This window comes from Martes martes, assembly GCF_963455335.1.
Source record: "Martes martes genome assembly, chromosome: 16".
Lineage (NCBI taxonomy): Eukaryota > Metazoa > Chordata > Mammalia > Carnivora > Mustelidae > Martes > Martes martes.
This window is the reverse complement of record NC_137904.1, coordinates 1,600,157-1,627,732: the sequence shown is the minus strand read 5'-3', so window position 1 is coordinate 1,627,732 and position 27,576 is coordinate 1,600,157. Positions and strand designations below refer to the sequence as shown.

General features: G+C 64.9%; 1 protein-coding gene across 6 annotated transcripts in view; it reads left to right on the top strand.

The window, feature by feature from the left end:
- MINK1 (misshapen like kinase 1) overlaps nucleotides 1-27,562 on the top strand; it is a 46,384-nt gene extending 18,822 nt beyond the window's left edge. The window contains exons 2-34 of one of the 6 annotated variants that reach the window (XM_080825795.1): nucleotides 12,097-12,162; nucleotides 13,818-13,874; nucleotides 13,965-14,090; nucleotides 15,637-15,747; nucleotides 16,029-16,119; nucleotides 16,519-16,649; nucleotides 16,886-16,940; nucleotides 17,077-17,155; nucleotides 17,366-17,541; nucleotides 17,727-17,796; nucleotides 17,999-18,212; nucleotides 19,475-19,588; nucleotides 20,037-20,123; nucleotides 20,317-20,502; nucleotides 20,658-20,831; nucleotides 21,293-21,553; nucleotides 21,954-22,039; nucleotides 22,202-22,312; nucleotides 22,446-22,555; nucleotides 22,687-22,775; nucleotides 22,980-23,003; nucleotides 23,129-23,289; nucleotides 23,566-23,668; nucleotides 23,752-23,889; nucleotides 23,988-24,096; nucleotides 24,429-24,596; nucleotides 24,699-24,842; nucleotides 25,025-25,159; nucleotides 25,274-25,374; nucleotides 25,457-25,606; nucleotides 25,710-25,869; nucleotides 25,966-26,105; nucleotides 26,367-27,562. In XM_080825795.1, the coding sequence (XP_080681921.1) occupies nucleotides 12,097-12,162; nucleotides 13,818-13,874; nucleotides 13,965-14,090; nucleotides 15,637-15,747; nucleotides 16,029-16,119; nucleotides 16,519-16,649; nucleotides 16,886-16,940; nucleotides 17,077-17,155; nucleotides 17,366-17,541; nucleotides 17,727-17,796; nucleotides 17,999-18,212; nucleotides 19,475-19,588; nucleotides 20,037-20,123; nucleotides 20,317-20,502; nucleotides 20,658-20,831; nucleotides 21,293-21,553; nucleotides 21,954-22,039; nucleotides 22,202-22,312; nucleotides 22,446-22,555; nucleotides 22,687-22,775; nucleotides 22,980-23,003; nucleotides 23,129-23,289; nucleotides 23,566-23,668; nucleotides 23,752-23,889; nucleotides 23,988-24,096; nucleotides 24,429-24,596; nucleotides 24,699-24,842; nucleotides 25,025-25,159; nucleotides 25,274-25,374; nucleotides 25,457-25,606; nucleotides 25,710-25,869; nucleotides 25,966-26,105; nucleotides 26,367-26,450 (4,011 nt within the window). In that variant the 3' untranslated portion in view covers nucleotides 26,451-27,562. The remainder of the gene's footprint in view (nucleotides 1-12,096; nucleotides 12,163-13,817; nucleotides 13,875-13,964; nucleotides 14,091-15,636; nucleotides 15,748-16,028; nucleotides 16,120-16,518; nucleotides 16,650-16,885; nucleotides 16,941-17,076; nucleotides 17,156-17,365; nucleotides 17,542-17,726; nucleotides 17,797-17,998; nucleotides 18,213-19,474; nucleotides 19,589-20,036; nucleotides 20,124-20,316; nucleotides 20,503-20,657; nucleotides 20,832-21,292; nucleotides 21,554-21,953; nucleotides 22,040-22,201; nucleotides 22,313-22,445; nucleotides 22,556-22,686; nucleotides 22,776-22,979; nucleotides 23,004-23,128; nucleotides 23,290-23,565; nucleotides 23,669-23,751; nucleotides 23,890-23,987; nucleotides 24,097-24,428; nucleotides 24,597-24,698; nucleotides 24,843-25,024; nucleotides 25,160-25,273; nucleotides 25,375-25,456; nucleotides 25,607-25,709; nucleotides 25,870-25,965; nucleotides 26,106-26,366) is intronic. The other 5 variants (XM_080825793.1, XM_080825791.1, XM_080825796.1 and 2 more) reach the window with 5 other exon arrangements.
- Nucleotides 27,563-27,576: the final 14 nt, after the last annotated feature.

Genomic DNA, 27,576 nt, shown 5'->3' with positions numbered 1-27,576 from the left:
AGGCTCCCCCAGGCTCCCCCAGGCTCCCCCAGACTCCCCCAGGCTCCCCCAGACTCCCCCAGGCTCCCCCAGGCTCCCCCAGACTCCCCCAGACTCCCCCAGGCTCCCCCAGACTCCCCCAGACTCCCCCAGGCTCCCCCAGACTCCCCCAGGCTCCCCCAGGCTCCCCCAGACTCCTCTAGGCTCCCCCAGACTCCCCCAGGCTCCCCCAGACTCCCCCAGACTCCCCCAGGCTCCCCCAGACTCCCCCAGGCTCCCCCAGACTCCCCCAGGCTCCCCCAGGCTCCCCCAGGCTCCCCCAGGCTCCCCCAGACTCCTCTAGGCTCCCCCAGACTCCCCCAGACTCCCCCAGGCTCCCCCAGACTCCTCTAGGCTCCCCCAGACTCCCCTAGGCTCCCCCAGACTCCCCTAGGCTCCCCCAGACTCCCCCAGGCTCCCCCAGACTCCCCTAGGCTCCCCCAGACTCCCCTAGGCTCCCCCAGGCTCCCCCAGACTCCCCCAGACTCCCCCAGGCTCCCCCAGACTCCCCCAGACTCCCCCAGGCTCCCCCAGACTCCCCTAGGCTCCCCCAGGCTCCCCCAGGCTCCCCCAGGCTCCCCCAGACTCCCCCAGGCTCCCCCAGACTCCCCCAGGCTCCCCCAGACTCCCCCAGGCTCCCCCAGGCTCCCCCAGACTCCCCCAGGCTCCCCCAGGCTCCCCCAGGCTCCCCCAGGCTCCCCCAGACTCCCCCAGGCTCCCCCAGACTCCCCCAGGCTCCCCCAGACTCCCCCAGGCTCCCCCAGACTCCCCCAGACTCCCCCAGGCTCCCCCAGACTCCCCCAGGCTCCCCCAGACTCCCCCAGGCTCCCCCAGACTCCCCCAGGCTCCCCCAGGCTCCCCCAGGCTCCCCCAGACTCCCCCAGGCTCCCCCAGACTCCCCCAGGCTCCCCCAGACTCCCCCAGGCTCCCCCAGACTCCCCCAGACTCCCCCAGGCTCCCCCAGACTCCCCCAGGCTCCCCCAGGCTCCCCCAGGCTCCCCCAGGCTCCCCCAGACTCCCCCAGGCTCCCCCAGGCTCCCCCAGACTCCCCCAGACTCCCCCAGGCTCCCCCAGACTCCCCCAGACTCCCCCAGGCTCCCCCAGACTCCCCCAGACTCCCCCAGGCTCCCCCAGACTCCTCTAGGCTCCCCCAGACTCCCCCAGGCTCCCCCAGACTCCTCTAGGCTCCCCCAGACTCCCCCAGGCTCCCCCAGACTCCCCCAGACTCCCCCAGGCTCCCCCAGACTCCTCTAGGCTCCCCCAGACTCCCCCAGGCTCCCCCAGACTCCTCTAGGCTCCCCCAGACTCCCCCAGGCTCCCCCAGACTCCCCCAGACTCCCCCAGGCTCCCCCAGACTCCTCTAGGCTCCCCCAGACTCCCCCAGGCTCCCCCAGGCTCCCCCAGACTCCCCCAGGCTCCCCCAGGCTCCCCCAGACTCCCCCAGGCTCCCCCAGGCTCCCCCAGGCTCCCCCAGGCTCCCCCAGGCTCCCCTAGGCTCCCCCAGACTCCCCCAGGCTCCCCCAGACTCCCCCAGGCTCCCCCAGACTCCCCCAGACTCCCCCAGGCTCCCCCAGACTCCCCCAGGCTCCCCCAGGCTCCCCCAGGCTCCCCCAGACTCCCCCAGGCTCCCCCAGACTCCCCCAGACTCCCCCAGGCTCCCCCAGGCTCCCCCAGACTCCCCCAGGCTCCCCCAGACTCCCCTAGGCTCCCCCAGACTCCCCCAGACTCCCCCAGGCTCCCCCAGGCTCCCCCAGACTCCCCTAGGCTCCCCCAGGCTCCCCCAGACTCCCCTAGGCTCCCCCAGGCTCCCCCAGACTCCCCCAGGCTCCCCCAGACTCCCCCAGACTCCCCCAGACTCCCCCAGACTCCCCCAGGCTCCCCCAGACTCCCCTAGGCTCCCCCAGGCTCCCCCAAACTCCCCCAGGCTCCCCCAGGCTCCCCCAGGCTCCCCCAGACTCCCCCAGGCTCCCCCAGACTCCCCCAGGCTCCCCCAGACTCCCCCAGGCTCCCCCAGACTCCCCTAGGCTCCCCCAGACTCCCCCAAACTCCCCCAGGCTCCCCCAGGCTCCCCCAGACTCCCCCAGGCTCCCCCAGACTCCCCCAGGCTCCCCCAGACTCCCCCAGGCTCCCCCAGACTCCCCTAGGCTCCCCCAGGCTCCCCCAAACTCCCCCAGACTCTCTCAGGCTCCCCTAGGCCCAAGAGCTGCGTGGCTCTGGGCTCTAGTATGCTGCCCTTGTTGGGTCCCTCTGTGGACCACAGCTCCCCACTGTTTCCCTAGAGCCCCTTCCTGTGTGTCTGTTGTCTGTCTGTCTGCCACAGGTTCTTCTGTGAAGCCCTGCCCCCACCCCTGCAGCCCCGCCTCCTGTCCAGGGCACCGTGGCACCTCTGGGCCCTGCGTACAGTGGCAGGACCTGTCAGGGCTCATCCTGGTGCCTAAGTGCCACGGGGACCTGGAGTGCAGGACAGAACCGCTCTCCCCCACCCCGCTCCCCAGGCCTTACAGAGTCCCCTTCCTGCCACTCCAGAGCCTCCTAGAATCTCTTGGGAATTCTGAGTGGATGGACCCTTCCTGCTCTGAAATTCTGTAACCCTAAGACCCACGGGAGGGGAAGGGGCTCTTGGAGGAGCACGTGCCTCTTGATCTGGGGTTGTGGCTTTGAGCCCTGTGTTGGGTGTAGAGGTTACTTTAAAAAAAAAATCTTTTTTTTTTTTTTTAAAGATTTTATTTATTTGTTTGACAGAGATCCCAAGTAGGCAGAGAGGCAGGCAGAGAGAGAGAGTGGAAGCAGGCTCCCCGCTGAGCAGAGAGCCCGACGCGGGGCTCAATCCCAAGACCCTGGGATCATGACCTGAGCCGAAGACAGAGGCTTGACCCACTGAGCCACCCAGGGGCCCCTAAAAAATAAAATCGTAAAAAAAGGCCCATGGGTCAGCAGAAAAGCTGGGGGGTCCATTTCCCATCATACCTCTCTGTCCTGCTGGGGCACACGTGACTCGTCAGTGCATTCATCCTGTCCTCTCTGTGCTGGTGTCTTAGAAACTCCTAGAAGGTAGAGCCAGGATTTAAGGAGGCCTGGTGTGACAGGCGCTTAGAAAAGCTGTGGCTGATACCGCTAACAACAGTTGGCATTGGTGATGAACTTCGCAAAGCCCTTTCCCCCCGGGGGCTCCGTCCGCAGGCAGCGCCGACACGGCGCTCTGGATGCTGGAGCAGGCCCGTTGTCCGTGGAACAGGACCGGACGCCAGGGTTCAGCCCTGCCGGGTTGGGGCCACTTCCCGGAAATGTCACGCCTGCCCTAAGGTGCTGGCCCACCTTTGCCCATTCTGTCACCCACCGCTTTCCTCCCAGACTGTGAGAACCCGGAGTCCTCCTGTCTTCTTGTCCCCTTGTAGGTCCCTGCACGCTAGTCTGTCCGTGCCATGCCCCATGGCCTTGGCCCTCCGCTCCCAAGAGCCCGAGTTTCAGTTAGCATCCCCCTCCCCGCAACTGCTTCGCAGCCTGGGCCTGACCGTGAACTGACTGGCGGTGCGTGTTCTCTTGGGAGGTGGTCACAGCCTTCATACTGAACCTCGTCTCAGCCTGTCTCGCTTCCGTGTTCAACGGCCCCGGGCTTCAGGGAGGGGAAAGCAAGGTGTCAGCTGGTGCTGGGCGCCCGGCCCCGGGCTGGGTGTCCTGCTGGTTGTCAGTCCGGCTTGCCATTTCCCACTTGGCTTTCCTCCAGGTAGGAGCTGTGGGAGGCCTGGGAGCGGCTGGAGGGCCCGCAGAGCAGGGGACGTAGAGCCAAGGCCAGAGCCACTGGCCAGCGGGCCAGTGACCAAGGGAAGGACCCCAGCGCCGGGCCTCACTGTCACTCACTGACATTTGTCGGGCCCCTGGCCTGCGCCTGATGCTGGAAGGGTCCTGGGGCCGTAGCTGGGGTCACCGACTCCGTGAAGTCTTTAAAGGGAGACTTGAGGGGACCCTGAGTAGCTCCCGTGCACTGAGAGACGTGCCTGGTGCTGGGAGGAGACACGCCGAGGGGCCGCTGTCCCGTGTGAGCCACGTCCCGGGTGTGTGCCGTGGCATTGCCGGGCTGTGGGACACACGGCCCTAGCCCCACAGCTGCTGCTTCCTGGGCGGACACGCGGGGTGATGAGCCGTAGGGGACGCCATGCAGCAGGGGGCACAGTCCCCCCGGAACCCAGCTCTGCCGCCGGCAGGCCTCCCCGAGAGGGTGTGGTTCCTGTCTCCCAGCCGCGCTCGTCGGTCAGGGATTCCGGCGTTTACGGGCCGCTCTCCGCATCTTTGTCCACATCTCCTGTCCACGGGAGGGTTCCTGACGGTGTAGCGTCCGGAAGCGCTCCGGCCCGGAAGCTCTCGGGAGTCACTGTCGCCCTCCACGCTCCCTGTTCGGCACTAGTGCCCTTGGCCCTTGACCGCTGCTGCGTCGGGGCGCCCCTGCCCCGCACAGTCAGAAACCCACATGTCATTCTTGACTCCCCGAAAACCTAACTGATAGCCTGCTGTGGGCTGGAGGTCTCCCCGGGAACGTGAGCAGCCGACAGGACCGCATCCTTATGGGACAGGGAGGGCTTGTTGCTCACCGCTGTCTTCTGGCGCCCGGCAAGGACGTGGGGACACGGCCCAGAGAGGGGCACCTTCGTGTGGTGTGCACGGGCGCGCTACAGCCACAGACGGGGAGCCAGAAAGTTTTCTCTTCTTGTTGAAAGGGAACTGAGAGTGGTTCGGTGACTTCCCCGCAGACACACAGCCTGTTAGCAGCAGAGCCAAAAATAGAAACCGAGTTCCCTAACTCTTAGTCCTGTAAGTGGTTGTATCTTTATTTAAGATTTTATTTATTTATTTGAGAGAGAGAGAGAGCTCGAGGAGGGAGAGGGTCAGAGGAGGAGGCAGACTCCCCACTGAGTAGGGACCTGACGAGGGACTCGATCCCAGGACTCCAGGATCTTGACCGGAGTCACCCAGGCACCCCAGGTGGCTGTATTTTACCATTTTCTGTGTTTGGCTCAGGACTTTATGTGTTAATAGACCAAAAGCACTTAGGGGGCTCCCTTCCGTTTTCGTAGGGCCGCTTTCTTAGCATGGAGCCCGTCACTAATCAGAATTCTTTATTGAGTGCTATGGGCGCTACTCTCAGAATCGTGTTTCTTTTTTGTTTTGTTTTGTTTTTTTATTAAGTCATCTCTACACCTGACGTGGGGCTCGTCTGCCAGTTGGCAGGCATTGGGGTTATCCCTGCTCTTGGGCCACCAGGGCTGATGCTGCTGTGAGCCCCGCGTGTCCGGATTTTGGTGCATACGTATGTTTTCAGTTCTCCCTGCTGCGTCCTGTGATAACTCTCGGTCCCACATTTTGAGGAGCCGCCACAGTGTTTCCCAAAGTGGCTGTGCCATTTTACATCCCCCCAGCGGTGCACGAGGGCTCCAACTTCCCCATCTCCTCCCAGTGCTTGTCATTGTCCGTCCTCAAGACTGTCCCTGTCTTAGTGGCCGTGACGTAGGAGCTTGTGTGGTTTGGGTTCGAATTTCCCTCGTGAGTAATGATGTCCACCTTTTCGTGTGCTTATGGGCCACTGTAGATCCTCAGAGATGGCTGTTCAGAAATTTTGCCCATTTTTAAATTGGGTTATTTGTCTTTTTATTGTTTTTTTTTCCTAAGATTTTATTTATTTATGTGACAGAGAGCACACATGTAGGCAGAGCAGCAGGCAGAGGGAGAGAGAGAAGCAGGCTCTCAGCCGAGCAGGGAGCCCGATGCGGGGCTCCATCCCAGGACCCTGGAATCATGACCAAGCCAAAGGCAGCCGCCCAACCGACTGAGCCACCCAGGCGCCCCTGTGATTTTGTTTTTAAGGAGTACTTTTCTATTCTACGTGCAAGTCTCTTATCTGATATATAGTTTAAAATGTTTTCTCTTGTAATATGGCTGGTCTTTTCACTTTCTTCATGGTACCCTTTGAAGCACGAAAGTTTTAATTTTTTTTTAAAGATCTTATTTATTTATTTGACAGAGAGAGACACTGCGAGAGAGGGAACACAAACGGGGGGAGTGGGAGAGGGAGAAGCAGGCTTCCTGCCGAGCAGGGCACCTGATGCGGGGCTCGATCCCAGGATCCAGGGACTTACGTGGGTTTGTTTCCTTTCGTGGTATGCGCTTTGGGTGCCCTTTGTAAGAAACCATTGCCTGATCCAAGGTAATGAAGATTTACTCCTGTGTTTTCTTTTAAGATTTCCATGGTTTTAGGGGGCAGGGAAAAAAAGATTTGTGTGATTTTAGCCCTTACATTTTTAGGTCTGGGATCCACCTTGAGTTAAAGTTTTGTATGGCACAAGTAGGGGTCTGACTCCATTCTCCTGCACATGGACACTCTGCTGTCCGGGCACCGTTTGTTGAAAAGAGTTGACTGACTGCCTTGGTACCCTTGTTGAAGATCAGCTGACTGCAAACCGAAGAGGTTGCGTTTGGATCCTCTGATCCAGACGCCTGTCATTCCGCCACACCACTGTCTGGAGTCCCGTAGCTCTGAGTGAGTTTTGAAATCAGAAAGTGGGAGTCCTCCGCCTCTGTTCTTCTTTGGCAAGGTCACTTGTCTCCTCTGGATCCTTTGCATTTCCGTACAATGTTTAGGATAAAGTTGTCAATTTCTGCAAAAATGCCTGCTGGGATTTTGATAGAAGTGCACGAAACCTGTGGACTCTAACATTATTGAGTCTTCCGGTCCATGAACATGGGAAACCTGTCCGTGTATGTGGTCTTTAACTTGCTCAACAATGTTCATATTTTGAGTGGCCGCGTCTGACACTTCTGGGCTTAAATGTACTATTTTGGATGCTACTGTACATGGAATTGTTCTCTATTCTTTTCTTTTTTAGAGATTTTATTTATTTATTTGACAGAGAGAGAGGAGGAAGCAGGCTCCCCACTGAGCAGAGAGCCTGATGTGGGGGTGGGGCTCGATCCCAGGACCCCAAGACCATGACCTGAGCCAAAGGCAGAGGCTTAACCCACTGAGCCACCCAGGTGCCCCTGGAATTGTTTTCTTAATTTCATTTTTGGGTTAGTCATTGTAGAACATAGAAAAAGGGTTGGTTTTGTTCATTAATCTCACATTCTGCAACCTTGTCGAACTCATTGATTCATTCTCGAAGATTTTTAGTCGATTTCTTAGGATCTTCTGTATGGGTGATTAAGTCGTGGGCACACGGAAATAGTTTCCCTTCTTTCCCAGCCTGGAAGCCTTTTATTTCCTGATCACGCTGGGTGGAACCATCAGCATGACGCGGACTCAAAGTGGCGGGAGTCGGCAATGTGGTCTTGCTCTCAGGTCATTCCCAGAACAGCACGTCTCCACGTGGTCCTGTTCTTGAGAAACTCAATCGCACAGTCTCCGCTGTGCCATTAATACGTGAGACCGAGGTTGACGCTCACGCGTGGGAAAGCTTGGGGTGGGCTGGGGTAGCAGGGAGGACCTCCTGACCACAGGCAGGAGTTGGCTTGGCAGAGGGAAAAGGTCATCGTCGGGCAGGGTCGGCGCGTGAACGTACAGAAAAATGGGCAGGAGCGAGTCCCCACGCGTGGAGGGGCTGCGGGGCTGTTACAGGACGGGAGTTTGTCACACGGGTCCCGCTACGGGGAGGCCCGCACCCCGCCCACCTGTCAGCACCCCTTGAAGTGCAGAGTTTCTCAGAGCGGGTCCACCGACCAACCCACGGTAGAATCGGGGCGGGGGGCATCTGTCCCATAGATTCGGCCCCGAGTGCTGCGTGGGAGGCCCGGAGCCTGATCCCAGCAGTGTCTTCTGCAGGGATCCTGGTGGTGAAGGCATCTCCCCCCCAGCTTTCCCACCTCACTTGGGCCGGCCTCCCACATGGCAGATGATCTTCCCGCCCATGTGGTCGGTGACGTCAAGGCCACCGGCTGCTCCTGGGGCTCCCTCATCGTCCTGCTTGCCTCCACCGGCCAGTGTCTCTTCTCAGGCCCTTGGGTCCTCATCCACAGCCTTGCCCCTGTCCCTTCCCACCTCCCAGGATTTGGCCAGACAGGAACCTGGCGGCTGAGATTTTGAGCAGCCAGAGGAAGAGCTGGAGGGTGCTTCTAGCACATTCTCCCGGAGCTGGGCCTGCGTGTGGAGGGCGAGCCGGGCTGCCTGGCACTTCCCAGGCACAGGGCACTGCCTGCAGGCGTGCGTGCGGACTCACAGCAGACGGAGCCGCCAAGCACGCGGACAGAGTCGAGCATAAATGCGGGCATTTGAATGGGGCCTTCTGGACCCTCGCATGCATGTAGGGGAAGAACCGACGTGCCTGAGCTGCTCCTGGAACCCCGCAGGGGACGCAGCGCACGTACAGCTGAGAAGTCAATTCGGCAGGTTTCCTCGGGCTCCTGTCTTTTTTTTTTTTTAAGATTTTATTTATTTATTTGACAGGCAGAGATCACAAGTAGGCAGAGAGGCCGGCAGAGAGAGAGAGGGAAGCAGGCTCCCCGCTCAGCAGAGAGCCTGATCCCAGGACCCCGAGATCATGACTGAGCTGAAGGCAGAGGCTTAACCCACTGAGCCACCCAGGCGTCCCGGTCTCCTGTCTTTTTGTCATCTTCCCTCCCACAGGCAGGGGAGACCTTTCTGTTTTGGAAACCCTGTGACCCTGCTGCCCCTCAGAGTCCCCTTCCGCTCAGCCCGGCTTCCCCAGAGGGCGCTGTGCCCACAGGCCCCACTTCCTCCAGCCCCGCCTCCGGCTGCCCCCCCAGAGGGGCTGCGTCTGCGGCCACTGGTGCTCTCCGCAGCGCCACCCGTCCTGCAGTCCGCCGTGGGGCACAGGGCTGTTCCCCAGAGGCCGGCTTTTGGGTTCTTCCTTCCCTGGATGACTGTCTCCCATGTCCACTCTCAGTCTGTCTCCAGACCCTCGTTCGTAATTGCCTGACGTCCCCTAACACTGCAAACGCAGCATCCAAACCAAGCTGCCGTCCCCGGCCCAACACCGCTGGCTCTCCCTTTCCTGGCGCCTGCCAACCGCGCACCCAGCCTGCAGGAGCCTGCCCGGCGCACCTGGCCTGCTTCAGCCTGTCCCCGAAGCCGCAGAGTGGACCTTCCGTCCAGTCCAGCCTCTGTGTGAGCAGGACAAAGCCCCAAACACTAAAATGTTCGCGCGGGACATGGATGATGCCCAGGACCCCCGAGAAGGCCACTTTCCAGGGGCTCCCACTCTGCCTGGCAGCTTCTCGATGCCTCGAGGGCCTCCGCTCCCTCTTTTGGCCTAAAATCCTAGAGCGCATAGGGGTCCTTGGCCTCTAAATCGCGAGGTCCGTCTTGGACCCACCTCCCGTGTTTCTCACGTATCACTGAGCTCTGTTCGTGCCTGACTGAGGAGTTGTCCCTGAGCTCGCGCTCAGTCAACGTTTGATGTAAATGAAAGAAGAGAAAGTTACCCTACGGATTTCCCCGTGATTAGGGCCTAGGCTGGCCCAGGGTGGGTGTAGACACTCACTCAGATAGTAGTTATCAGTTGGTGAACGATGGGGCAGCTAGATACCCGATGGAGGTGTCGGCTCTGGGCACGAGGGGAAGGTCAGGAGGGTGACCTCGGGCCCCGGACTGAGACGTGGTGAGGCATGAGCCAGGAGCGGGGGCACCCCAGGATTGAGAGGAAGACCAGCAGGGATGTCTGGAGGGGAGAAGGGACGGACAACAGGGGTGGAAACGGTCCTGCTGTTGGTAGAGAGGGCCCCGCCCCCACATTCTGTACGGGGCGGAAGGGGGGAGGCCGGGCATCGTGACACCCGTCAAAGGCCTGGTCTCAGGTCCATTGTCTGGACAGCTCTTCCCAGGAAGTGCGGCCGTCCTGGATTGCGGGTCAGGAAACCAGCTTGGAGCCGCAAAGCTGAACCCAGAGATTACGTCTGACCTCAAGGACTGTTGTCTTCCCCAGAGCCTCCCACACTTCCGAGGAGGAGGCGGGTTTGAGATCAGACTTGAACCCGTCCACGCTGATTTGAGGCACCGGCCGTGCGCGGTTAGGACGCCCAGGCCCGTCCTCCTTCCGCGTTAGGTGAGGAGCGCCCTGGAATTCACGACCGCGAGGTCTAGTTCCGCCTCCGTCCACCTTGGAAAGAGTAAAGTGGACGTAGGAAAGGCCAGCCCAACAGGCCAAGCTCAAGGCCCCCGAGAGGCCAAGCCCTTCCGGGGGTGCTAGGGGCCTGCAGGCAGACAGGAGAACCGGGTCCAGGCTCCCGGCCGCTCCCATCAGCTGTCCCCGCAGTGACACTTTCTCCCTTTCCTGGGGCCTACCGTTCCGTCAGACCTGCTCAGGGTGGTTCCGTTGTCGGCCTGCTTTTGCGTGGGGCGACCTCAGCTGGAGCTAAATGCTTGCACAAGCAGCCGCAGAACTCTGGGCCAGCTCAGCCCAGGCCCCGGGGGAGCACAGCCAGGCAGCCCCTCCGCACCGTCTCCCGGGGCGGGTGCGGGCTGTTCTCTGGCTGCCGCGAGCCGGGCCCGGGCAGGGTGCTGGACACACCGCTGAGCAAGGAGGGTGCTGCCCCTTTCTTCCAGGAGTTTCCATGCCAAGGAAAGACACGGCTTTGGTGCGCAATGGTGTGCGCTCTGACGGGACGGACGGGGAGGGGACTGCACGTGTGGGCCCTCGGGTCCCCTCGCCGGGAAAGCGGGCACAGTCGGTGTCCGGTGCGGACGCCTGCGGAAGCCTCGGGCCACCGTCTCCGCTGTCCGGCCCGGCCAAGTTAGGTGCTGCTATTCGCCGAGGAGGGGCCATTAGGGGTTCTTTCGTTTTCCAGAAATTCTATCCTGGTTTCAGAATCAGGGAGAGAGCAGTTTCAGGTTCTGTGCTTTTATTTATTTTTATTTTTTTAAAGATTTATTTATTTGACAGACAGAGATCACAAGTAGGCAGAGAGAGAGAGAGAGAGGAAGAAGCAGGCTCCCTGGTAAAAAGAGAGTCCGATGTGGGGGCTCGATCCCAGGACCTTGGGATCATGACCTGAGCCGAAGGCAGAGGCTTTAACCCACTGAGCCACCCAAGCACCCCTCAGGCTCTGTGCTTTTAAAACAATCAGCCCAGAGGTCCGGGTACTGCCCGGAGAGTGTGTTTTTGGGGGTGTCGCCCCCCTGCTGCATCCGCAGGGGGCCGAGGGGCAGGCTGACCTCCTGGCCTGTCCCCAAAAGAAGACCCCGACAGAGGGTGCGGAGGGCGTCCCGCAGCTGGGCTGGCCGTGTGCTCTCAGGCCAGCAGGCCGGGAGCCTCTTCGGTGGCTTTGTCTGAGCCCTTCCAGCCTCTCCTCCTGGCACCGCCTGGCTCCAGAGAGCGGGGCCTGGGAGTACTCCAGCCCCCGGGCCTCCCCGTGGCCCTCTCCGTCACCTGCTGTCCCACGCTGGGTATCAGGAGGACTGGGAAGAAGCGGGAAAGGGACAAGAGAGGAGGCTGCTGGGTTCGTGGCCTCCAGCTGGCTTCCCTCCTCCCTGCTTTTACAAAATCACGACCGTGGGCATTTGGTGGCCTCAGTCAGTTGAGTGTCTGCCTTCAGCTCTGGTCATGGTCCTGGGGTCCTGGGATCGAGCCCCGTATTGGGCTCCCTGTTCAGTTTGGAGTCTGCTTCTCCCTCTCCCACTCCCCCTGCTTGTGTTTGCTCTCTCGCTGTCTCTCTGTCAAATAAATAAAATCTTTTAAAAAATCGTAATGATGATTATCTTGTACTGTGCACACACGCTCCGTGCCGGGCTCTGTCCCAAGCCCTTCACCATGGTCGCAGGTGTGTGCAGGGGACCCCAGCTCTGGAGGTGCACGCTCGGGCACCCCCGTCTGGTAGAGGCGGCCGCAGCCTCCCAGAGTTTGCCGCTGCCTGTGCGATCACGGGCATGTCTGGAGGCCAGTGCGGTTCCCACTGCTGTCGTCTCTCCCCTTCTTCTGCCCTTGCCTGTAGAACAAGAACCCGGAACCCACCGAAACCACAGCTGGGCCTGGCTTCACCGAAGCCCCTTCGTCCTGTCCCTGTGCTCACTCTGACCGGATGTGTCTCTCCCGCTCTGTTCTGAAGTCCCCACCCCTTGTTCTGTCTCCCTCCCCACAGGACCCTGCTGGAATCTTCGAGCTGGTGGAGGTGGTCGGCAATGGAACGTACGGACAGGTGTACAAGGTGAGCCCTAACAGGGCCCTCGGCGGGGGGAGCAGGCCCTAGTTCTGGGGCTGTGGGAGGGGACGGAGGCTGGGAGAGGTAAGGAGCGTGAACGTGGTGGGAGGAAGAAGCCCAGCAGTGGGCTGTTTTGCGGGGCTGTGCATGGAGTCTCCGTGAGTCCTGCATTCAGCAGGAGGAGGTCTGGAGCCGGGCAGGGTGTGGGCAGGGGCCCGAGAGGGCAGTGGCAAGTGTGTGTGTGTGTGCGCGCGCGCGCGCGTGCGCATATGTGTGTACCTGTATCTGTGAGCATGCGTGTGCACACGTGTATCAGTGTGGGCGTGTGCACGCACACGTGTATCTGTGTGTGCATGTGTGTGCATGTGTGTGCACGTGGGTGTGCATGTGTGTGTGTGCATGCAAGTGTGTGTGGGGCTGTGCGTGTGTGTCCGTCGGGGCACACCTGGGAACTCCGAGCGGAGCTCAGGCCACAAGAGCAGTTCTGGCTTCTTCCCAGACCTCACCGAGGCCCAGCCTTGGCATTGGTAGAGCCCCAGGACCTGTCACAGAGGGGAAGTGGTATTCTTGAACTCTGGCCTTCTGCTCCGGGGGCTGTCGCTGTCCCCCACACAAAGCAGCACTTCTGAGACCATTGCCTGTCGCTTCAGCTTGGCCCACCAGCCCAACTACAGGTCCCACTGGGAGGAGGAGGTGGCACATTAGATGTCCCAGGCGGATGCTGTCCCCAGAGCTGGAGCCTCTAGGGCACACGCCGGCCTTCTGCCTCTCCTGATGTGACGCTAGGCCTTCCCACTAGTCTCTGCATCGCAGGGGCATTTCCTGGGTCATCGGGACCACCCTGTGGGCTTTGGGGGAAAGGTGCGCCCCCTCCCCCAGTCTCCCATTGCCAGCCTGGTCGTTGCCATGGAAATAGTAGCTGTGTTCTGCTGCTGCTCTGGGCTTGGGGTCTTGAACGACCGCGGAAGCACAAGAATGATGCGGGGGCTGACCGTCCCTCCCCCAGCCCCCTGCTCTCTCCCAGGAAGCCTGGACTCCCCTGTCCCAGGCCGGGATGGCTCCTGGAGGAATGTCAGAGGGATGAGGGGGGAGGAGAGAGAATGGCAGGGACATATTCTAGAAGTTCCTTCCCATCAGCACTAGTGGTGGGGCATCGGCAGGCTGGTCTGCTTTCTGGGTTTCCCCGAGTTCCTCAAATCCGAGCTCTGTCTTTATTCTTTCCTGCCAGTAATAATAAAAAGCCTTGGAAGGGGGCGATTCTGGGAAAGGCTTCCTGAAAGCACGAGGCTGTGGGTCTGGCATAGAAGCTGCTAGAGAGGCGGAACCCCTCCCAGCTCCCCCCAAGGCGGGGGAGGACCGCTGTCACCCCTGCTCTTCAAACTGGGAGCCCCGGGACAGAGGTGACTCCCACGCGCCTCCCTGAGCTGTTTAGGGGCAGAGCGTACCCGTCGTCTCCATCCAACTTAGCGCTTGGAGTCCAGGCTCCGTAGTTGTTCTGAGAGGCTCCTGCCTGCCCCTGTGACGGACCCATAGATGGGGTGTCTCGTCACCACGGGGACACTTTCTAAGACTGAAAACAGCCAGAAGGCGCTGCCTGTCCCGGAATCACGCGTCCCCAGACATAGACTCAGAGCCTCCGCGTCCGGCTCTCTGCCCCACAGGGTCGGCACGTCAAGACGGGGCAGCTGGCTGCCATCAAGGTCATGGACGTCACGGAGGTAGGGAGCGGCCGGGGGCGGGGGGCAGGCTGGGGCACCGAAGTCGGGGGTGGGGTGGGGGCCTCGGGCTCAGCCGTCCGCTCCTCCTAGGACGAGGAGGAGGAGATCAAACAGGAGATCAACATGCTGAAGAAGTACTCGCACCACCGCAACATCGCCACCTACTACGGGGCCTTCATCAAGAAGAGCCCGCCCGGGAATGATGACCAGCTGTGGGTGAGCCCGCCCTCCGCCGTCCTCCCTGCCTCCAGGCCCGCCCGCACGCCAGCGCAGGCCCCCAGCCCTCCCTCCGTGCACATGGCCTCCCGGACTCCCTGCCTCTCCACCCACGCGCTGTGGCCTCTTGCCAGGCTCTCCGGGGTCCTGGGGTTCACCTGCATCCTCCCTGAGCGGGGGCTGGGCCAAGAGGGGAGCCCGTCCGTCCTGCCTCCTTGCCCAGCTCCGTCGGGAGCCACAGCCCCCAAAACTGCGTGGAGGCAGAGGTCGGACCCTCCTGCGGAGCACAAGCCCTTGTGATGATTCCTCCACCCAGAGCTGTGGCTCCTGGGCCTCCCCCAGAGTCTCTCCCGAGACTCACTGCCCTCCCCGCCAGGCCCGGCGCTCCCGGCCTCGCCCTTCCTGCTCCGCAGCCCCGGGCCCGGGGAGCGCCAGGGACCGTGGCTGCGGGCTCAGGGCTCAGCTGGGGCTCCGCTCCCGCCAGCCACGGACAGGTGCTTCCCGAGCACCGCCTGTGCCCTCTGCACACGGGCGTCGGTCCCGGTCCGCGTCCCTGAGGCGCGCGTGCACGGACTGTGCCCAGGGCAGGGGCAGCGACACTGCCCGCGGGGTGGTGGGTGGGCGACCCCAGGACCCGAGGCTAGGCCCTACCCGGGGCGCCCCCTGCTGGTCGCACTGCACCGCCCCCCCCCACCCCGGGCCTGTGGCGGGGGAGGGGCCCAGATGGGCGCACGCAGATCCCCGTCGCTGCATTTGCGCGTGTACACGTACCCGCCGGCCTTTTTCCGCGTGGGATGTGTGGAGGAACGCGGGGACGGGCCTCCCCATCCCCAGGGTGCTGGCGGGCCCGGCCCCCGCGGCGCGTGCAGGGGTCTCCCCGGGACCCCTCCTGCAGCTCGCTGGCCTGCCCTGCCTGCCGCTTGGTCTCCAGCAGCCCTGGAGAACCGTTCTTAGTCCCCGCCGGGCCTCTGGGCCAGGGGCTGGCCGCAAAGGCTGGGCAGCCACTGTCTGGGGCTCTGTGGACCCTACAGTTTGTGATGGCTGCTCACGGCGGCCGCTGGGCCCCGAAACAGCCACGGGCAGTGCACACGTGAATGGGGATGGGAGTGTCACTGGGTCCCCTGAAGCCTTGACTTAGGACATTGCAATTCCAATTTTATAGGATTCTTAGTTTGATTTTTTTCAACCTTTTAGAAATATGAAAACCAGGCTTGGCTCGTGGGCCAAAGTTTGCCAGGGCACGCTCCGGGTCCGCGCCTGTGGTTTTGGGCTGCGGGTCCCCTTGGGGCCCAGACAAAAGCCTGGGGCCGTCCCCGAGGAAAACGCGCACGGGCATTCCTTCTGTCTAGTTTTCGGGGTTCCTCGGGCTCTCCCGTGGGGCCCAGATCACCTCCCTCAGCCCCGCATGCATGGCCTTCTCATGTGCCCAGCTCACCCCACTTGTGGCCCCAAGGCCTCTGGCCCTCCTGCAGGGGCCCGGGGGGTGGGGGACGCAGACGGAGGTCCTGCCTGACGGGTGCTCTTCCCCGGCTCCCCGGGGCCGTAGCTGGTGATGGAGTTCTGCGGTGCGGGCTCCGTGACGGACCTGGTGAAGAACACAAAGGGGAACGCGCTGAAGGAGGACTGCATCGCCTACATCTGCCGGGAGATCCTGCGGGTGAGCGCCGGCCTCTGCCTGCGCCCGAGGCCCCGGGCAGGTCGGGGCTGGGAGACCCAGGCCGGCCCTGCAGAACCCTCCGGCGGCGGGGGGCACAGCCGCCTGCCACCGTCCCTGCCACCTTGCAGCTGCTGGGCCTTCTCCAGGGGCCGCTCCCCTGAGGACACTCCCGGGTCGCGTGGGGGCGGCCCCTTCAGCCCAGCCCCGTGTGCCCCTCTCCTCCTGGCGGCCGTACCCTCTGGCGCCGTGGTTGATGTCCCCCCCCCTCCCGCCCGCCCCAGGGTCTGGCCCATCTGCACGCTCACAAGGTGATCCATCGGGACATCAAGGGGCAGAACGTGCTGCTGACAGAGAATGCCGAGGTCAAGCTAGGTACGGCACTTCCTTCCGCGGCGGCGGGGGGGCCCTCGGACCTCCAGGACAGGAGGCCGGGCGTCTTGCTCTGGGCCTGTCCCATCTCCTCCCCCACGAGGCCCTTCCCCCTGCTGGGAATCAGTGCAGAAGTGCCCCCCGCCCCCCACCTCTGCGTCCTAGGCGCTGCGCAGGTCCCTCAGGGGAGATGCGACGCCTCGGCCCCTCCTGCCTAGCCCTTGGCCCTTTCATACCGGTTGTCCCCCCAGACGCAGGGACATTAGGTCAGGCTCCTCAGGATGTGGACGGGGTGGCGGAGGTGTCCGGGAACGTCTGGGTAGGCAAGGGCCCCCGCTGCCCCTGGGGCACACACCTGCCAGCGCCAAAACCCCCAGGACGACCCCCCCCGTGTCTTCCCAGTGGATTTCGGGGTGAGTGCCCAGCTGGACCGCACCGTGGGCAGGCGGAACACTTTCATCGGGACCCCCTACTGGATGGCCCCAGAGGTCATCGCCTGCGACGAGAACCCCGATGCCACCTACGATTACCGGGTATGGAGCAGGAGGCGGGCCGCATGGAGGCAGCCAAGGGCGGGCCGGGGATGGGGTAGCGGGTAGACTGAAGACAGGGGGGCTCGGACGGCCCGGGTGACACGGTGAAGGTGCAGTGCTGTGCCTGTGGTGAGGGGTGGGGTCAGCTGGAGCCCAGGAAGTGGCCCTGAAAAGGCCGGGATGGTGGGCACCAAGGGTTGTCAGGAACATGCTCCCGTCCCTCCTTCTCTCTGCAGAGTGACATTTGGTCTCTAGGAATCACAGCCATCGAGATGGCAGAGGGGGCCCCCCGTAAGTGTGGACCCGGGAGTGGAGGGAGCCCTAGAGGGGCCGTGGGGGGGTCATGGAGGTTGTGGTGGGAGGGACTGCTTGGGGCTCTGCACAGAGCTGCGAGAGGGACTCACGGTGTGTCCCCCCCATGTGCCAGCTCTGTGCGACATGCACCCCATGCGAGCCCTCTTCCTCATCCCACGGAACCCACCCCCCAGACTCAAGTCCAAGAAATGGTAGGTCCCTGGACCAGGCCCCCCCGCCTTCACCCCTGTGCCCAGTGAGGGTCTGCACCACAGAGGGCTGGGGGCCGGACCAGGCTTGGGATGTGGAGAAGACCCGAGGGAAACGGAGATGGCTTTTGGACAGAGGATCCCTCTCTCTGGCCTGTGACCGCCCCCCGCTTCCGGGGAGCCCCTCCCAGTGTGAGCCCCCTTACCTTCCAGGTCTAAGAAGTTCACCGACTTCATCGACACGTGTCTTATCAAGACGTACCTGAGCCGCCCGCCCACGGAGCAGCTGCTCAAGTTTCCCTTCATCCGTGACCAGCCCACTGAGCGCCAGGTCCGCATCCAGCTCAAGGACCACATAGACCGCTCCCGGAAGAAGCGCGGCGAGAAGGGTAGGACGGTGGGCACGGAGGCCCTCCTTGGCCGCCCCGCCTCCCCCCGGAGCCCGGTCCCGCCACTCCTGGGAGCCCTGCACCCCCTCTCCCGGCCCGTGCTGCTCACCCCTGCGGAAGGTTCCTTAGCCCGGGGTGGGGTCTGGGACGCCAGGCCAAGGAACAGCAGTGGCCTCCCCCTGCAGAGGAGACGGAGTACGAGTACAGCGGCAGCGAGGAGGAGGATGACAGCCACGGAGAGGAGGGCGAGCCCAGGTGGGCCCCAGCCCGGCCGAGGGGGGGTTGCCGTACTCGCGGGCACGGGGCCCCCCGTCTGGAGTTGGGGGCAGAGAACCCGGCCCGGGTGTTGGAGGAGCGGAGGGACTGAGAGGTGGGCGAGGGTCGTGGGGGTGGGGGCTACAGCGGCGTCCCCCCAACCCCCCCCCCGCACGCATGCCCTGACTCCCCCGCCCCCCAGCTCCATCATGAACGTGCCCGGGGAGTCCACGCTGCGCAGGGAGTTCCTGCGGCTGCAGCAGGAGAACAAGAGCAACTCGGAGGCCGTGAAGCAGCAGCTGCAGCAGCAGCAGCTCCAGCAGCAGCGCGACCCCGAGGCGCACATCCAGCACCTGCTGCACCAGCGCCAGCGCCGCATCGAGGAGCAGAAGGAGGAGCGGCGGCGCGTGGAGGAGGTGCGGCGGCCAGGGGTGGGGGGGGGTGGGGGGGGTGGGGGGGGGCGTGCGGGCCCGGCAGGGTGGGGGGAGGCCCCGGCCCCACACGGGGCACCTTCCGCACGGACAGGCTGGTCCCTGCTGTCCCCGCGCACCCTCCGGTGCCCTGGGCTTCTGCGGGAGCAGCTCTCCGGTCTGATCTGGAAATCCCTTCCCGAGACCCTCCTTTGTTTTCAGTCGTGCGGCTTAGATTTGCTAGAAAACGCGGTCTGGTCGCTTGGACTCATTGGGGGTGGGTGGGAGAGACACCTCTGAGTTAACAGAGGGGCGCATTTTTTTTTAAGATTTTTTTTTAAAGATTTTATTTATGTATTTGACAGACAGAGATCACAAGTAGGCAGAGAGGCAGGCAGAGAGAGAGAGAAGGAAGCCGGCGCCCTGCCTAGCAGAGAGCCCAATGCAGGGCTCGATCCCAGGACCCTGGGATCATGAGCTGAGCCGAAGGCAGAGGCTTAACCCACGGAGCCACCCAGGAGCCCCCTAGAGGGGCGCATTTTTAAGTGGCGGGGGTGTTTTAGTTCGGTTTAGAGAGCGGGCTGCTCAGATGCCTTTATTCTGAGGAGGGACGGGCTGAGGAAGAAGGCATAAACGCGGCCTCGACGTCGGCATTTCTGTCAAAACGGTGATGTGACCGCCAAGTTCGCGGAGAGCCAGACTTAAGAAAACCGTCTAAGTCCCAGTCGATACCCGTGGCTGCCCCCCAAAACCGCCCCTGAGCAAAGGACCGGCAGGAGCCGGCCCCGGGGTGGGGGGCGCACTTCCCGGCAGCGGCCGAACAGGGTGGGGCCAGGCAGGGCACAGGGAGCTCTGGGGCTGGAGGGACCCCTCGGGAGGCCTCCTCTCTAGTGTGGACACACAGGCCACCCCTGTGGCCGGCCTGGACCTGGCGCTTCTGCGCGGGCACCTGCCGCCCCCTTGTGGCCAGAGCCTGTCCCTGCGGCCCACTCCGCACCGCGGCGGCCGGGCCGGTGAGGGGCCAGGGGCTGGGGCGTCTAGCTCCCGGGCACTTGGCTGCCGTTGCGTGGCTTGCTTTGTGCACGAGTGGACAGAGAAAGCGTCATCCGCGGCGGCCCCCAGGGGCAGCAGTCACCCACCGCCGCGGGCCCGAGCCCCAGGGAGAAGGCCTCCCTGCACCGTCCGGCGGGCGCCAGAAGCGGGCCGGACCCCCCTTGCCAGGCTGGGTGTCCAGCACGGGCCTGAAGAGCGCCCCTTCCCGCCCACAGCAACAGCGGCGGGAGCGGGAGCAGCGGAAGCTGCAGGAGAAGGAGCAGCAGCGGCTGGAGGACATGCAGGCCCTGCGGCGGGAGGAGGAGCGGCGGCAGGCCGAGCGCGAGCAGGTACAGCGCCCCCAGCGCACACCGGACTCACCCCTTCCCTGCCCGCCTCCCCTCTGCTCCTGCCGCCTGCCTCCCCCGCGCCCCGATGCCCTGCCCCGTCTTTCCTGTCCCCTAGATTCCTGTCTTTTCCAGCTTCACTCTCTCTCTGTTTTCTCCCACCCTTCAACCCCCACCCTGGCTCCTGCCCGCCTCCTGTCTCTGCCTTCATTCCCCATCTCTCTGCCCCGTCCTCGACGCCTCACCCCCGCCCCTGCCCTCCCCTCCGCCCCTCACGGGCCCTCCGCCCCGGCGTCCTCCTCATCGCCTGCCCTCCCGGGGCTCATCCCACCCCGTCTGTCCTCTCTCTGACGCTCCCCGCTCTCCTCATCCTCACCCCACCGGTCCCGTCCTCCGACGCCGCCGCCCCCCGCCTCTCCCCCTGCCCTCTGCTCCCCCCCGCCCCCCCCAGGAGTATATCCGTCACAGGCTAGAGGAGGAGCAGCGACAGCTCGAGATCCTCCAGCAACAGCTGCTCCAGGAACAGGCCCTGCTGCTGGTAACGGGGTCCCCGGCTCCCTCTGGGAAGCGGCGGCGGCGGAGCCTGCGCCGGAGTGGGATGGGGACACCGCAGGGCAGGGGGTCCGGCCGGGCGCCCGGGCAAGACCCCGCGTCTCGGCCGGCGGAGAGAGGGCCTGCCTGCCTCGGCCGGGGCCGCGCGCCTGAGCCGCCCTCCCTCCCCTCGGGCCCAGGAGTACAAGCGGAAGCAGCTGGAGGAGCAGCGGCAGTCGGAGCGGCTCCAGCGGCAGCTGCAGCAGGAACACGCCTACCTCAAGTCCCTCCAGCAGCAGCAGCAGGGCCCGCCCGCCGACAGGAAGCCGCTCTACCACTACGGCCGCGGCGTCGCTGCCGCCGACAAGCCGGCCTGGGCCCGGGAGGTACTGTCTGCGGCGCCCCGGCGGGTCCGGGAACGCGGAGCTCGGCGCGGGGCGCGGGGCGCGGGACCGGGGCGGAGGGGCGGAGGGCCTGTTCTCCGAGGACGGGGACGCCAAGCCGCCCCCCACCCCACCCCGGGCCTCCTCTCGCGCCGCAGGTGGAGGAGAGAACGAGGATGAACAAGCAGCAGAACTCCCCCTTGGCCAAGACCAAGCCCGGCAGCACGGGGCCAGAGCCCCCCCTGCCCCAGGCTGCCCCCGGGCCCCCGGGCGCCCTTTCCCAAACCCCTCCTATGCAGAGGCCGGTGGAGCCCCAGGAGGGACCGCACAAGGTGAGCCTCTCTCTGGCCCCTGTTCATGCGCCGATACGGGTGCCTCCCTCTGCACGGCCGCGGCACAGCCGTGCACCCACACGTGTACATGCACGAACACCCGTGTGCACACACAGGCACACGTGCACATAAAGCACATGCATGGGTGCACACACGTGTACACAAACACGTGTGCGCGTGCATGCACAAACATGCACACACGCACATATGCGCATGCACACACCCTCACACCCTCAGCTAGGGGTCACAGATCTCGGGGTACGGGGGCAAAGACAGCCACCTGCCTGCCTCCGCATGAGTCTGGCCCTGTCCCGCTCTTGGGTTTGCAGAGCCCCTCTCCTCCAGTGGACACTTGGAAGCCAGAGGCTCTCCTTGTAGCTTCCTCCCAGCCCAGGCCCCCGCTCCCGGGTGGGGATGCGCCACAGAGCGGGCAGCCCACCCTCCCTGGTCTTTCCCTGCAGAGCCTGGTGGCGCACCGGGTCCCACTGAAGCCATATGCAGCGCCTGTACCCCGATCCCAGTCCCTGCAGGACCAGCCCACCCGAAACCTGGCTGCCTTCCCGGCCGCCCACGAGCCCGACCCCGCCGTCCCCACGCCCAGCGCCACGCCCAGCGCCCGAGGAGCCGTCATCCGCCAGAACTCAGATCCCACCTCCGAAGGGCCTGGCCCCAGCCCGAGCCCCCCAGCCTGGGTCCGGCCGGATCCTGAGGCCCCACCCAAGGTAAGGGCCGTGCCACAGGACCAGGGAAGGGGAGCAACAGGAAGGAAAAGGAGGAACTGTGGGGAGCAGGCCCGGTGGAAACGGGGTTCAGGGCCGGAAGGGAAGAGAAGGGCCAGGCGCCCGCCCTGGGCCCTGTCCGGCGAGCCTCCAGGCCGGAGGGCAGGCTGCCTGCTCTGGGACCACGTCCCTGCTCCCAGGGCTGAGTGAGGGACCCGAAGCACGCCCACGGCATTCGGGGAGCCGCAGGGGCGGACTTGCGGGGCTGGAGTCCCAGCTTCACGACCGTGGAAGATCCGTGAGCGTCCCTGACCTCGGCTGGCGCGTCCGCGAAAGCCAGGGAGAACACCGGCCGGGTCGAGGATGCACCGCACTGACCGCCCCCCACCCCGGTCCCCCGCAGGTGCCTCAGAGGACCTCGTCCATCGCCGCCGCCCTCAACACCAGTGGGGCCGGAGGGGCCCGGCCCGCTCAGGCTGTCCGCGCCAGGTAGCCCCCGGCGGGGGGGCGTTGCATGGTGGCCCTGGGGCGGGGGGCTGGGGGGCACAGGGGAGGTTGCCAGGTCACCCGCTCAGGGGTGGGCCAGCCCCACCCCAGTCACCTCAGCGCCCCCTGCCCCGCCCCCCGGGCACCCCTGTGCTCCCTCCACAGACCTCGCAGCAACTCCGCCTGGCAAATCTATCTGCAAAGGCGGGCAGAGCGGGGCACCCCCAAGCCTCCAGGGCCCCCTGCTCAGCCCCCTGGCCCGCCCAACGCCTGTAGGTAATGGAGTTGCCCCCCCCAAGTCCCACCCTCACTGCAGCCACGGGCTGCCCCCTGGTGGTGGCTCTCTGCACTGCGGCGCTACACTGGAGCGGGGTGTGCGGCTCCCTGACCGGCCTCTGCCCTCCCACAGCAACCCGGACCTCAGGAGGAGCGACCCTGGCTGGGAGCGCCCGGAAGGTGCCCTCCCATCTCACGGGCACCTCCCGCAGGCCGGCTCGCTGGAGCGGAACCGCGTGGGAGGTATGGCCTGGCCCAGCTCTGGGGCCCACCCGGACACCGTGGGGGGACCCTCCCTCGGGCCTGGTTGGCTGTGGGTCACCGAGGGCGAGCAGGGGTCTGTGACCTCCCTTCTCCTGCCCTGTCCTATGCAGCCTCCTCCAAACTGGACAGCTCCCCCGTGCTCTCCCCCGGGAACAAAGCCAAGCCCGAGGACCACCGTTCCCGGCCAGGCCGGCCCGCAGTAAGTCCTGGGCAGCGGCCGCAGCCCCGCCTGCTTGCGTGGGGGGTGGGGTGGGGCTTGGGGCCTCAGAGCCCCCAGGAGCCCCGGGCTGGGCCCTCTGCGACCTGGTGCCAAGGGGCTATGGGCCGCGCTTCTCGGCTACTGATCTCTCTCCACCTCTCTCCGCTCCTCCCGCTGCCCTGCGGCCCCCGCGGCCCCTCCCAGAGCTATAAACGCGCCATCGGTGAGGTCAGTGATGAGGCCCGCTTGGGAGCCCCCGTGCCTGCCCCCTTCTCCTCTGGCTTCCTTCATACCCGCCCCCACTCTCCCCACCCCCACTCCTTACGGGTCCCCCCCTCCCCCCACCCCCGCAGGATTTCGTGCTGTTGAAAGAGCGAGCCCTGGACGAGGCCCCGCGGCCTCCCAAGAAGGCCATGGACTACTCGTCCTCCAGCGAGGAGGTGGAAAGCAGCGAAGATGAGGAGGAAAGCAACGGGGAGCCCTCCGAGGGGAGCAGAGATGCCCCCGGAGCCCGGTATGGGGCACCCTGGGGGAAGGCAGGCTCCCCCTCTCCCAGATTGGGGGACCCTGGCTTCTCTGTTCTCTAGAGAAGGGGATCTGGGCTGGTGTATGCACCTGTCTCCCACTGCTGTCAGCTGAGGGCGGGCCTCCCCCAGGTGCCAGCACCCCCCACCCCCGCGGGGCAGTGTCCACTGGAGAGGAGAGCGCGGGCCCTCCATCCCCGGCTGCTCCCCGCGGCGGGCTGGACCTGGGTGGGGGGCGCTGACGGCCAACCTGTCTCCCACGGCAGTGACGGAGACACCGACAGTGTCAGCACCATGGTGGTCCACGACGTGGAGGAGATGGCCGGGACCCAGACCCCCTATGGGGGCGGCACCATGGTGGTCCAGCGCGTGAGTGGCCCCCCCTTCCCCCCCCCGCCTGCAGTGCCCCCTGCCTCCGGCCCGGCACTGGCTCCCTTCCCTCTGTTCCTCAGACCCCCGAGGAGGAGCGCGGCCTGTTGCACGCGGACAGCAACGGCTACACCAACCTTCCGGACGTCGTCCAGCCCAGCCACTCACCCACGGAGAGTGGCAAAGGCCAGAGCCCCCCCTCGAAGGACGGAGGCAGCGACGTAAGTGGGCAGATGCAGCCCCAGGGCCGTGGGGCTGGGGGCGGGGGGGCGGGGTCCGGGTCTCGAGCGTTTGCCTGACCGCTGCCCCACCCCCACAGTACCAGTCTCGTGGGCTGGTAAAGGCCCCTGGCAAGAGCTCATTCACCATGTTTGTGGACCTAGGGGTCTACCAGCCCGGAGGCAGTGGGGACACCATCCCCATCACAGGTGAGGACGGGAGGACAGGCGTGGCGGGAGGCCGGGGGGAGGGCCCGGGATGGCCGCTGGTGGCGTGGCTTTCCCGAGCTGCTGGGCCTGCACTTGGGCCTGAGCGCCTGCCGGGGACAGAGGCAGCCGGGGCGCCTGAGGGACAGGGTGGGGATTTGGCTGGGCTTCTGCCCACTTTCCACTCCTCCCTGCACCTTCTCCTCTCTCCACCCTTCCCCTGTCCTGCTGAGTATGCAGAGGAGCCCCCCCCCCCACCAAATGCAGGGGTGGGGTGGGAGGGCTGGGGGGAGGGGGCTGCAGCCCTCCTCTCCCTTCTCTTCTCTTTCCGGCAGCCCTGGTGGGGGGAGAGGGCGGCCGGCTGGATCAGCTCCAGTACGACGTCCGGAAAGGGTCCGTGGTCAACGTGAACCCCACCAACACCCGCGCCCACAGCGAGACCCCCGAGATTCGGAAGTACAAGAAGCGGTTCAATTCAGAGATCCTCTGTGCGGCCCTTTGGGGTGAGCCGGGGCTGGGGGCGGGGGAGAGCGGGGGCGGCGCGCCCCTGTGTTCGGGGCTGGGAGGGCGGGCTGCGGGTGACCCGCTCGCCGGCTCCGCCGCAGGCGTCAACCTGCTGGTGGGCACGGAGAACGGCCTGATGCTGCTGGACCGCAGCGGCCAGGGCAAGGTGTACGGGCTCATCGGGCGGCGGCGCTTCCAGCAAATGGACGTGCTGGAAGGTCTCAACCTGCTCATCACCATCTCAGGTGCGCGAGGCGCGAGGCCCGGCGCTCATGGGGCGTGGCGCGGGGACCCCCTTGCTGTCCCGCCTGCAGCCTGGGAGGAGGCGGGGCCTCCCCTGACGCCGCCGTGGGGTGCGGCCGACCAAGGGCAGAGGGGGCGGGAGGCTGGCGCTGGACGGCCGGTGAGGGCCTGTGTGTCCCCTCAGGGAAAAGGAACAAACTGCGGGTATATTACCTGTCTTGGCTCCGGAACAAGATTCTGCACAACGACCCGGACGTGGAGAAGAAGCAGGGCTGGACCACCGTGGGGGACATGGAGGGCTGCGGGCACTACCGCGTGGGTGAGGAGGTCACCGCGGGGCGGCCCCGGGGGCCTGGGCGGCGTGGCCGGGCGACGGGGCCAGGCGCTCAGTGACAGGCCTGCGGGACCCGACCCTGCCCTGCCCTGCCCGCAGTGAAATACGAGCGTATTAAGTTCCTGGTCATCGCCCTGAAGAGCTCCGTGGAGGTGTACGCCTGGGCCCCCAAGCCCTACCACAAGTTCATGGCCTTCAAGGTAGCCCCGCCGCAGCCCCCCATCCGCCCAGCCGGGCCACGACGGCCCGGCCGCGGCCCCTGAGCCCCTCTCGCATCCACAGTCCTTTGCTGACCTCCCTCACCGCCCTCTGCTGGTCGACCTGACCGTGGAAGAGGGTCAGCGGCTCAAGGTCATCTACGGCTCCAGCGCCGGCTTCCACGCGGTGGACGTGGACTCGGGGAACAGCTACGACATCTACATCCCCGTGCACGTAAGCTGGGCAGGGTTGGCACAGGCCGCGGCCGTAGGCCCGGGGGTGGGGGGGGTGCGGGGGGTGTGGGGGCGTGGCCTGCAGCGCGCCCTCTTGCCCCCAGATCCAGAGCCAGATCACGCCCCACGCCATCATCTTCCTCCCCGACACCGACGGCATGGAGATGCTGCTGTGCTACGAGGACGAGGGCGTCTACGTGAACACCTACGGGCGGATCATTAAGGACGTGGTGCTGCAGTGGGGAGAGATGCCCACCTCCGTGGGTGAGCGAGGCGCCCGCCCCAGGGCCGCCCCCTGGGCCCCGGGCCCCCAGCCACTGCCGCAGCCCACTCACTGGCCCTCCTGCCCTTCTCCCCCAGCCTACATCTGCTCCAACCAGATCATGGGCTGGGGCGAGAAAGCCATTGAGATCCGCTCGGTGGAGACGGGCCACCTGGACGGCGTCTTCATGCACAAACGGGCCCAGAGACTCAAGTTCCTGTGCGAGCGGAACGACAAGGTGGGAGCCCCTGGTCCTGCCCCTGCTGGCGGACTCGGTTGGGGGGTGGGGTCGCCGTGGGGTCTTCTGGGGGCACAGCCTGCATCGCAGCCTCCCCCCCCCCCCCACGCCTGCTGCCCTCTCCCAAGCAGCTCTGCCGGGGGCGGGGGGGGGGGGCGCTAAGACTAAATTCTGCGGTTTCCAGCTCTCCCCCTCTCGCTGCAGCTCAGTTAGTCCCGACGACCCCCGCCCCCATCCCTCCTGACCTCTCCTACCCCGCAGGTGTTTTTCGCCTCGGTCCGCTCCGGGGGCAGCAGCCAGGTTTACTTCATGACGCTGAACCGGAACTGCATCATGAACTGGTGACGGGACAGCCGCCCCCGCAGCCGGACCCCCCAGGCCGCCCTCCTTTCCCCTCCCTGGGCTTTTGCTTTTGACTGGTTTGATTCACTGGAGCCTGCTGGGAACGTGACCTCTGACCCCTGATGCTTTTGTGATCACGTGACCATCCTGTTTCCCGCCCTCCCCCCCAGTTCGTTCTCCCCCCAAAACTGTGCCTGTCCCAATTCCAGGGAGAGGCACGGCTTCCCCTTACCAGGAATCCAGAGGGCCGAGCCCCACCCCCCTTTTCTCCACTTCCGAGGAGAGTGCTCGGGGCGGGCACCCGTACCCCACTGCTGCTGACCGGGCAGGGCCCTGGGCCCCTTCATTTGCACGTCAGGGGAGCCGGCTCCCCCCTTGAATGTACCAGACCCTGGGGGGGGTCACTGGGCCCTAGGTTTCAGGGGGGTCGCCCGCCACTCCAGGGGCAGGGACCATTTCCTCATTTTCTGAAAGCACTTTAATGATTCCCCTCCCCCCAAACCCCAGGGAATGGAGGGGGGACCCCGCCAGCCAAAACATTTCCCCCTTTCCAACCCCATTTCTTTCTAGCCTCTGTCCTTCCCTGGTGGAGGGAGGGAGTGGGGAGCTCTCGCTCCCCCCTGCACCCCCTTGCTTGCCTCTGTATATAGTGTGAGCAGCAAGTAGCCCTGCCCCGCCCCCCCTCAATGTAGTGGCCTTGGATATTCCGTTTGTTAATAAAGACAATTCAACCAGCTCCTACCATCCAGGGCCCCTGTCTTCTTTCCCAGTCCCGGAAACCAGCCCGGCTAAGCCAGCAGGCCTGGGACGACGGGCGGCCCAGGGGGCCTTATCCCTATGGCCTTCCGGGCGAACCTTCGCCCAGGGCAGGTGAGCCCTGCCCGCTCCCCGGAGGAGGCACGCGGCTCCCAGGTTCCAGCCGCCTCCAGGGCCGTCCTGCCGTTTTCTGCCATAAAGGCAGCAGCTCCCAGGGCTGGAGAGAGGGTCACGAGGGCCTAGGCTCTCAGAAACACTGGGGGGTCCGCAAGGCTGGATGCAGGAGTGACCAGTGGTTTCCGGAGGACTGCGCTCTGCCCCCGGCCCCGGCGGGGCAGACCTCCACAGGTGCGCGCACTCAGCCACACGAGCC